Source organism: Acanthochromis polyacanthus, chromosome 19 (genome assembly GCF_021347895.1).
Source record: "Acanthochromis polyacanthus isolate Apoly-LR-REF ecotype Palm Island chromosome 19, KAUST_Apoly_ChrSc, whole genome shotgun sequence".
Taxonomy (NCBI): Eukaryota; Metazoa; Chordata; class Actinopteri; family Pomacentridae; genus Acanthochromis; species Acanthochromis polyacanthus.
In genome coordinates, this window is record NC_067131.1 from 19913923 (window position 1) to 19924887 (window position 10965).

The 10965-nt window shown below is 39.0% G+C and overlaps 1 protein-coding gene across 4 annotated transcripts in view; it reads left to right on the plus strand.

Moving 5' to 3' along the window:
- abcc3 (ATP-binding cassette, sub-family C (CFTR/MRP), member 3) overlaps positions 1-10665 on the plus strand; it is a 78146-nt gene extending 67481 nt beyond the window's left edge. For 3 of the 4 annotated variants that reach the window (XM_022218064.2, XM_051939861.1, XM_051939863.1), the window contains 8 exons: positions 2222-2421; positions 4108-4234; positions 5906-6007; positions 6484-6630; positions 6718-6876; positions 7142-7308; positions 7633-7827; positions 9834-10665. In XM_022218064.2, coding sequence (XP_022073756.2) covers positions 2222-2421; positions 4108-4234; positions 5906-6007; positions 6484-6630; positions 6718-6876; positions 7142-7308; positions 7633-7827; positions 9834-9945 — 1209 coding nt within the window. In that variant the 3' untranslated portion in view covers positions 9946-10665. Of the gene's footprint in view, positions 1-2221; positions 2422-4107; positions 4235-5905; positions 6008-6483; positions 6631-6717; positions 6877-7141; positions 7309-7632; positions 7828-9833 lie in introns of those variants that run through there. The other variant, XM_051939862.1, reaches the window with a different exon arrangement.
- Positions 10666-10965: the final 300 nt, after the last annotated feature.

Consider the following 10965-nt stretch of genomic DNA (forward strand, 5'->3'; position numbering starts at 1 on the left):
CAAAACAAAAACACACCGCAAGATCAAGGTTATTTCATCTTGGGCTTGATCCCTAAAATGTTTGATATAAATCCTACATTACAAACAATAGATGTGAAGTTGAAGAGGATCAAGCTTTGTCCCATACGTAGGTTTAAAGTCACAATTACTCGTATGGGACTTCCTTGAAGTGACATATGAGGCATGATCAAAAGGTTCAGAGACTGCCAATAAAAATCTAACTACAGTCTATATTTGCATTGTGCTGCATCCTTGTCAAAATGGTCCCCTTGTGCAGTGATACACTAGCCTAGCCGCGCTAGACAACCCACTGCAACAAATTTAATTCTCTGCCAGGGTACAACAAAAACGACAACAGTCGTTGAGCTCCATTAGCACCGACTCTGAATAATCTTTCTGTTAACATGTCTGTAATATACTTGAGCTTCACCCATTGACTGTATAAATAAGGCTTCACCGAACTCACGCATCCTCTGATTTCCGGCACCCTAGGAACTACATCAGCCTATTCGTTGCACTGATTGGTTGTATACCTACCCAATTGCTGCAGAGTGATTTGAAAGACAACCTTTTAGCCCGCCTCCCTCCCTGTCGAGAGTTCCTAGACCCTTGTGTCTTCAGACATGGGTCTAGCACGGCTAGGCTAGTGATACACAGCTTCCAGTGCTCTTGTAACGCTTCCTCAAAGTCCCGTCATGTTAACAGGTCGATGACAATTGTGTTGTTGTAATCTAAAATCCTGTGTCAGGGTACTTCAATTGATTGGATCCTCATGCCATTGCAGCACAGTTCAGGTGTTTTGCACTCTCCCTCACACACCTCAGGAAATTAAAGTACTCTTGACCAACCTTGTGGAATGTATTTACAGTGCACAAGCATATGAATGTTGAAGAGAACAAGCGTGGTCAAGTGTGATGCCTTTTCTGGTTTTGTAACTGCGGACTCTTTCACCATGAAAACTGCAGTTTCTTCTCTTGATGGCAGCCTTTCATTGACACTGATGATCCCACACAAATGCATGTGGTCATAAAAACACACACAAAAAAAACAAAAGTTGTCACAAAAACACATATAACTCAGGTCCCTATGTTGATAGCACAATGTCACGTGACATCCTGAGTCCTGACAGTTACTGCCCGCACATGTACTCAGTGCATGGTGTGCACATGCAACACAAACCGTCTCAGAACTTTTTGATCACAAAACCGCTGGAGTTCCCCTTTAACCCACTGAGATTAAATCATACAATGTTTATCATTTGGTGCTCCAGATTAGCTTTCAATTAAGCTAACAAACATTAAGTTTAGCGATTAAGCAGTGGAACATTCTCTATGACCCAGTGTCAGGTGTAAACTCACTGCTTTTGTTGCATTAAGCGATGAAAAGACTTCTGTCATAATTTACCTGGCAAGCATATAAAAATACTCAGACTGTCATAAGTCATTAGTCAGAAATCAATTAGACAATTTTTGGACAGGTAGTCATTAAAGGGGTGGTCTTTATACTCACTTTGTCATACTAATCAAATCTCAAATCTGAACTAAAATCAGCTGCACTAACACAAGCTCATATGATTCCTGGACTTTGTCATGGCATCCATCCTGCATGGCCTGTCTCTTTGCTGCATTATGTGTCTTTAATCGTACTGTTTGGAGGCGCTTCTGTTTGATTGATGCAAAAAAAATAGCAATATGCTAACATACTCTGTATGTACTAAGGTTAACAGAACTATTGCTCAAATCTTTTATCACTTTCAAAAAACATGAGACTGTAAATTTGGTTTGGATGTCGGTGTATGTGTAATGAAAAACAAAACACCTGCAGTTAAAGATCTCAGTGTTGTCGACCCCATGGACAGCATGCATGTTATTATTATGGCATATTGGTGATTTCATTAAACTGCTTACATGCACTTCAGAGCGTAAAACATTCCTGTGATTAATGCAGGAGAGCTGATTTGCATGTAGACTTGGAGCTCACAGCTTCAGCTGAGCTTGTGTAACCACAGCTGGCACCTCATCAGAAATCAAAAAATGAATATCAAATAAGCTCTACAGGTGTTTTGTCCACACAGGCTTCCTTTATTACTCTGCGTGTGAACGAGTGTGTATGCGTGTGGGCTTGTCTGTGTGCATCATTATTGTTTTCAAATATCTGAGCATGTTTAAAGCCTTGCCGGGCTGTAATGTTGTGTTTGTTTCTCTCCCCTCAATGCTTGTAGAGATTTTACGTTGCCACATCTCGGCAGCTAAAGCGTCTGGAGTCAGTCAGCCGCTCTCCCATATACTCCCATTTCTCTGAGACCATCACTGGCTCTAGTGTAATTCGAGCCTATGGCAGACACAATGCCTTTGTACTGATGAATGATATGAAAGTGGATGAGAACCAAAAGAGTCACTTCCCTGGTATAGTGTCCAACAGGTACGTATCCTGTTTCAGCTCAGCACAACAGAAGCTCTATGTTCCAGTGTTGTTGAAAAGGCTTCTTTGGTCAGTCTATGCACAGCCGCTGGTGTCATGGATGAGGCATTTAAGATCCTCTGTCTTTATGTTGTTGGATCAGGGCCAGTAGCAGTGTTGAATTAAGGCTACTGTTAACTCATATGTCCTATCATCACATCAGATCAGTATTCAAAGTCAAATATATTACATTTGAGGGTAAACAGCCTTTGATAACTTTCTGATAAGTCCATAGTGTCGGCATTATGGTTGCAACTAATAATTTTCATAGCTGCTTAACTGGTCATATCTGCTACTTTTTAAAAATAATCAATTGTTCAGTAAATAATGCAAAATGCCCATCACAGATTTTTGATTCTGATGGTCACATTATCAGATGTCCGCATTTATACATCAGATAATCCAAACCCAAAACAAATAAAAGTCACAGATTCATGAAAATAAAACACAAGACACACCAGATTAAAGGCTAGGTCAATTATACTGTACAACATATCCTGTACTGCAGCCTTTGCAGTTTGCTAATTGCATTGTTTCAGATTGTGAGTTCAGTTTGAAATTGATTAATTGCTCAGCTCTATTTATACCACACACTTACATTTTGGCTCCAAGTGGCATTCATAAATACAAACCAGTAGGAGCACTTTATTTCAGGCAGTGTGCAATGTGTTTCATATCTGTGTTGTATTCATCCTATAGGACTCGACTTTGTCCTGGTTTGAATATGAAAAATATATTTACATGAATATTACAGCATGATTCAGAACTTGAGTCAATAGTCTGAAATTTTAGGCAGTTTTCCCATTTGATTTCTTGTCATGAATTGGTGACAAAATATTATCGGTGTCACCGTGTGCTGCAGGTGGTTATCTTAGCAGGATCAGCAGCTTTCCTGTTATGCGACAAGTGGTGGTTAAAACCACAGCGTTAGATGTTGCTGGTAAAGATTTTTTTTCTACAACTTCTAGACAGCTAAGACAGCAGTTTCTACCTGCTTCCAGCCTTTCTGCTAAGCTGATCTAACTGCTGTAGTGTCTTGTTTTTCACATACCAATCCTTAAATAATTCTTGGTAAAAATTTTTTTTCAAAGTTTCAAAACACACTTTAAAGACATGTTAGTTTCTTCAATGTCGTATCAAAATCGTATAGTGTTTACTTCCTTTATGTACTATATTTTAGTTTGATAAAAAAATGTCCGTTTGGATGATGGAAACGCATAAAACATCATTCTGCAGCACTACACAGGGTTTTCATCAACAAGTATTAGCCCTGACCAAATATCTACAACAAGCAAACTCTATTACATCTATCTTGTTGGAGATGTAAAACCCAGACAGTGAGAGGCACAAAACACAACGACCTTTCAACACTGGAACACAGTGTTTGCTCGCTTAATTAAAAATCCGCACAACCAAAGCTCAAACTATCATTACTGCAGAAGGATTCATTTAAACATTTACTTCTCAGTGTATACACTGGCATACCTAAACCACAATGTTTTGGTGTACAATACATTCAGCACAAACAACTCCATCCTCCAATTGGACAGATTTTAATCAAACTGAAATAAAATAAGTGAACACTAAGCTAAGTGCCTGAGTTCTCCATGAAGTCTGGCTTATAACTGTCACCCTGCTGTCCTTCAGGTGGCTCGGAGTGCGTATCGAGTTCATTGGAAACTGCATTGTGTTGTTTGCTGCTCTGTTTGCTGTGACTGGAAAGGATAATCTGAACCCAGGCCTTGTGGGTCTGTCAGTGTCCTACGCTCTGCAGGTACTACTACTACTTAACTACCGTAATATTTTGTACCTATGCCATTTAACTGTGTGCATATTGTGTGTTTTTTCAGATATGTTACCAGTAACTGATAGTTTGAATGAGGTAGCTGTGTCATCCTCATCTTTGCATATGCTGACGTTACAAATGTCTCATAAATATTTATCTGTTAAGCTGTACCAACCAGTATCTTTACTCCACCAAGGAATGCGGCGGAGTTATGTGACAATCTGCGTACGTTTGTCTGTCTGTGTGCAACATTGCTCAAAAACAGACCAACAGATTTGGATGAAATTTTCGGGGAAGGTCAGAAATGACACAAGGACCAAGTGATTAGATTTTGGCAGTGATGTAACTTATAGTCTGGATTCATCGATTTGTTAAAGATTTCTGTATCATTGCAAGATAGTGGCACAGCATCGCTGTAACTATGACAACAAATGAACACATCAGCTGCCTGCTGACGATCACATGATTGCGATCCTACTACAAATCCACCACCAGTTATCCTTTGAAAATGGTACAAGGAACAATTGGTTAAATTGTGGGGGTGTTTCCAAGTCCCATCAATTCCCGCCAGCGGCTACATATTTAGGTCACACGATTTGGTATCTATATGTAACGTACACATGTATAACACGCCTGTGCTTAGCGCAAAATATTTTTTTATTTAAGATTTCATCCATCGGAAATGATACAAGACTGGGCAGCCTTGGCAGAGTACTGCGCTCTCTAAGTGCTTTTCCTGTTATATTAATATTGCATTAAATTAGTCTTTTAGCCTCTTTTAACTCATTGTTTTGGTTTCTCGTGTCATCAACCTTGTTTTCAGCATCTTGCATCTGTTTTCAGCCATAAAAGCTCTAATAAAGCCTCACCAACAGCCCAACACTAAACAGCAGAATATAGCTGTGTGGTTCTATAAATATATAATGGATAAGTCGTTTTGACCATCTTATTATTAGCCATTTTTTCATTACTTTAGTTTTAGCTAACTCTTACAGCTTTCATGTTTAGCAAACTCTTTTAACAGTTTATTGGTGTTCTTCATTAAAATAGTTTAGAAACATTTAGCAAAGTCTTTCAACTGTTCATCTGTTATTTAGCTTACCATTGCTTTTAGCTAAATATTTTAATATTCTTTACTTTGGATGGTTTTAACCACAAAACCATTACTTTGAACTAACCAACTTTCAACTGTTTATCCATTATACTTAACTGTTTCTAACATGTATCCATACCTTTAAGTGATTCAAGCATTTATGTATTAACTCTTTAGACCTTTGTTGCTTGCTAACATGCTAACATGTTTATATGCTAGTGTTCAAGTGTTACCCTGGGATTCAACATGCGGATCTATTTTTAATATTGCAATTTTTTTTACATAGCTGAGTTATTCCACAATATCTCCACCCACTTTCTGCCTCCAGAATTACCTGCTTATTTGGCTCTAATACTTTTTCTGTTGTATCTTGTTTAATGTCTATTACCTTTACTGTAGAGCCCTTTGAATTGCCTCACTGTTGAAAGTGCAGTACAAATACATTTACCTTGCCTTGTTTAACTGCCGTACGCATATAGTAACTATTATTGTGAATTGCTGACATACATGATATAGCATTAAAAGACCTTATAAGCATGACTTTTAAGCCAGTACTGTTTTAATAGGTGACCATGTCTTTGAACTGGATGGTGCGGATGACTTCAGATCTGGAGAACAACATTGTAGCAGTGGAGAGGGTGAAGGAATACTCTGAGACCAAGACTGAGGTATGTTATGAATCATGGAATTGAATTCTTACAGGATGTTTCCACTTCTGCTCTTTTGTTCTGCACCTCTGTTCATGTGTTTGCTTTTAATGTGTTTGGCATTATCCTGCACTTTAAACTTAGGAATTTGCCGACATTCCAAACAACTGCCCCGCTGCTCAGCAAAACAATACAAGACCTATAAACTGTAACTAGATCCAGAAATGTTAGATACGTAGTGCCAACAAGGGCCCCTCTGTTACATAAGACAAACAAGGCATTTGTACTGTACACAATGTACTTTTTGAGCAGGTATCTGAATATGTGCCCCTTCTGTACTTTGTTTAATTCATCCAGAGGTGAATTAAACATTTGGCAGCTCTGAGTGACTTTGAGCTCTTTGAGTGATGAACATATCAGTTCTACTTAAAGCCAAGCGGGGTAATGAGTTGTTCAGAAAGTTTTCCCAGTCCATAAAGCTGTGTTTGTGTTCAAAGGCCCCTTGGGAGGTGGAGGACAAGAAGCCCCCTTCTGAATGGCCCATGCAGGGGAATGTGGAGTTCAACGACTACAGCGTTCGATACCGAGAAGGACTGGACCTTGTCTTGAAGAACATCACGCTGAAAGTCAAAGGAGGAGAGAAGGTGGGAGGAGTGTGCAGTGAGGTGATATATGACCAGCAAGAAAAAGTGGATCAATGGTGTGCTGATTACACTTCTGTTTCTGTGCAGATTGGTATAGTTGGCCGTACAGGGGCTGGCAAGTCCTCCATGACGCTCTGCCTCTTCAGGTTGTTGGAAGCAGCAGCAGGAGAGATCACTATTGACGATGTGAAGATAGCTGAGATAGGCCTGCATGACCTAAGGTCCAAACTCACCATCATCCCACAGGTACACAGCCCTCACAATCAACTCAGTCAAAATGAGGTGTCAATATGAATCATTGTGGCCCAGTACCCATATGTTTGAACTGGTAAAAACACTGGAAGTTAGCCTGGCTCTGTCCTGGTAAAAGAGGCAAAATTATCGCAATCAGCTTATTAATTGCTAATTAATATCAATGTTCTCTAAAAACGGCATGATTAATGCCAAATAAACAGCTGTGGTCATTGGTGAGCTTGTGTTTCAGCTTTTTAACGTCCAGTCTCTGCCACAGGAGCCGGTGCTTTTCTCTGGGACACTGAGGATGAACCTGGACCCTTTTGAAAAATACGCTGATGAAGATGTGTGGAAAGCTCTGGAACATTCTCACCTTCAAAAGTTTGTCAGCAATCAGCCCGCAAAACTGGAGCTGGAGTGTTCGGAGGGAGGAGAGAACCTCAGGTGTGTTCAGAGGAAGAGAAACATAGTCAGCAAGGGTTCTCTAATTCTGTTTCCATAATCTAATTTAGATAACAGTTCATGGGACTGGCAAAATTTGGAAGACCTTCTTCAATTTCACTAAATATTTTTACACTCACTTCAGGTGGTTTTTAATCTTTTTTTTAAGATTTCATGAGCTTCATGAGAGTAAACATTTAACTCTCATTACTGATCAGCTGCTTCTTTTGCTATCTTCGTCTTAGCATTTTTTTTGGGCCACTATTTAAAATTTGCTTCAGCTTCACTAAACGTGGACTGATAGGTTGTGTGCTGATGTGTTTCCAGTGTGGGCCAGAGGCAGTTGGTGTGTTTGGCTCGAGCTCTCCTGAGGAAAACGAGGATCCTCATCCTGGATGAAGCTACTGCTGCTATCGACCTGGAGACAGACGATCTCATCCAGTCCACTATAAGGACTCAGTTTGAAGACTGCACCGTCTTCACCATCGCACACAGGCTCAACACAATCATGGATTACACAAGGTTTGATCTGTATATATGTGCTATAATTATAAAATCCACCACAAAACTCTTCATAACTGTTAAGAGAACAACAAGTCTGTTTTGTAAATAACTGTTAATATGATAATGTATTTCAAGCAGGCCCACAGTGTAGAAAATCCTACAGATATTTAGAACACTCACACTGAATGTTGTGGTTTTGGTTCCAGAATCAAAGAGAGAGAGAGTAAGCAGCCTTTCTGCAGAGAGATTCAACAATTCGACAATTCAATCAGATCCATTAGAGAAGAGGCAGAGAAAGCATTGGTCCATTAGCAACAGCTGTGTGTGCAACACACAGTTACAGAATGTTGCTCTAAAAGCATTTGGGGATATAAAGGGCATTGCTAAGTAGACAAAGCACCGCATAATTATATTATAACACTCCCTAAATAGTCATTTATAAACCTTGTCTTACATACAACTCATGACCATGTTACAACATATGACATGCACTGTCATGTCCGATAAGCACCTGAGCCACTTTCAGGTACTCTAAAATATTAGTAAGTTCACCACTGTGCAATATCATTTTAATGCCAAATGGTCCTAATTGTTATATCTTGCTATAATTGCATTATTTCTAAGTTGAACATGAGGTATTTCCTCTTACATAAGATCAAAAACTGTTTAGATTTACTGTATTAGAAATACAGGCACCACAGTTAAAACTCAATGCAACAGAAGTCAGTACACGTTTTATCACTGAGATTCAAATCTTTTGATTTTATTCTTGTATTCAAAATAATTTTTTCACCTTTATTTTAGACAACAGACTCAATCCTCATCTGCATGGAGGATAGCAGTGTTATGCAGTTTTCTGGAGAGATGTTCCGTTCTTCTTCATAGGCTTTTTTTCAGCTGCTCTTTGCTGAAAGCATTCTGTTACTCTACTTTTCTCCTAAAATACCCCAAAGGTGTTCTATTGGATTCAAGTCAAGCGACATACCCGGGCAGGTCATAGTTTCCATGTTTTTCTTCACTAGAAGCTCGTGTGTGATTTTGACATTGTGCTTTGGATTATTATCTTGCTGGAATATTCCTCTTCTGCCAAACTTCTGCAGACTGGAAGTCATCTGGTCAGTCAACATTGTGGTATATCCACAGGCATTTGTAGTTGCATCGTTAAATATCATTTCCCCAACACCTTTCACACTTACGCAGTCCCATATCATCAAACTCTAACCTCCGTGCTTCACAAATGGGACGATGCATTCGCTGTGGTAGTCCTGGCCACAACAAATAAATCATCTTACCAAAGAATGTTCTCCGAATATTCTCCCAAGTCTGAAGCACTTGGCCATCTGTTTCTCTGAGGTAGACTGTAAAGGCACTGGCAGTTGTCATTTTAGGAAAATAACCACCATAGCTCTGACTAGTGGTACTATGGCTTGTTCTGTAACTGCTGATGACTGTTGGAACTGTGTTTCAACATAATTTATTTGGTTACAGGTCTTCCTGTATCCTGTTCCATCTTTGTGAAATCTCAAAGCGACAGGCAGACACATAGATAATACAAAAAAGTTCTGGTGTTTAGAGGCCTCACTTTTGTTGCACTGGGTTTCTGCTTTTGGGCCTGTATTTTCAGTATAGTTTTTCTAAATTGTTTGTTCAGATATAAGTGTAGAAATAACGCAGGAGAACCAAAATCAAAAACAACAACCAAAATTCAAGACCATACTGCCCAATGAATGCAGCCTGTCTAGACATAAGGACGACTCATTTCAAACCATCTTACATTCACTGATGTTAAACTCAACTTTGTCCCAACGGCTTTGCTGAGCTGCCTTGGCCAAAGAAGACTTTCCTCAATGATAAAAGATAGAAAGCAATAGAATGAGTGTTAATAATCAGATGTAATCACCAACATTGTAATTTGTGACTGCAGTTTATATTTTGTCAGTATGCACATGTATTTTGCCATCTCTTCACTGTTTTAACTGTTCAGGCTTTGTGAGTGAATCATCCTCTCCCCTCTCTTCCCACAGAGTGCTGGTGTTGGACAAGGGACAGATAGCTGAGTTTGACACTCCTACAAGCCTCTTATCACAGAGAGGAATCTTCTACGGCATGGCTAAAGATGCAGGACTGGCCCAGTAGAACCGCTTTCTGGTCTTGATGTCACAAACTCTGACTGAGGATCAGCTTAGTTCACAGTCTCACTCTTTTAAACCTTTTAAACTTTTAAACCTGGCAGTGGAACTGAAGAGTACTTTTTATGTGCACGTGTTCTTTTTTCAGGACACTTATTGCTCTTGTTGAATGAAGCCTGAATTCCTTTGCAGATTTGGGTCAGTTAGCAGTTGCAAGGAGTTTTAGTGTTTGTCAGAAGCCACTTCAGGTCATTTACATGCTCTTTGTTGTGGCTGTATTGTCCTGCATGGAATCCCTGCCCATGTGTTTTGTGTCTAAATAGAAAAAAAGCCATACACGCAAATGCTGCTTGATCCAAGTCTGCTCTTTAGTGCCTTCTGCCAGTGGGATAAAAAATAAGCCAGTGAATGTATCATTTTGTAATTGGCTGTCTGCTGCAAAAAAAAACAACAAAAAAAGGAGGAACTTTTTTTATTTTATTTTTTCTACAAAGAATACTGTGCCATTGTACCTTCCTCACAAGAAAATACTACAGTTTTGTGATAAACCCACTTATTTTTGTACTGTAACATTATTTAAGCTACTTTTTAAAGAACTGTCTCATTTAGGGAAGTTTGCTCAGTTAAATATGTGATTCTTCTGTGAACCAAATCTATAAAAACTTGAATTCTGTACCACCAAAATATGAGATATGATAATGCCTTTATTAAAAAAAGAAGAAGGACATTTGTGTGCTGTTATTATGGGAAATTATGGGATTGACATCAACATTAACATTCATCCATAGATCTCTATGGTAATGTTAACAGGTTCCTTGGCATGAATTTATTTAAAATTACTGAACAAGGCAGGTAATATTAAAGTCAGACCACCTCCTCTACAGACATAAATCCCATTAAAGCTTGTGAGGTAATAAATTATTTTTAAAATCACTGTCTTGTTGCAAAGGTTAGTGCTGCAAAAAGACAAGTTTTTCTGCAGACTTCCTCCAGAATCTTAATGTTGTTTTTTTATCACATGATGCTG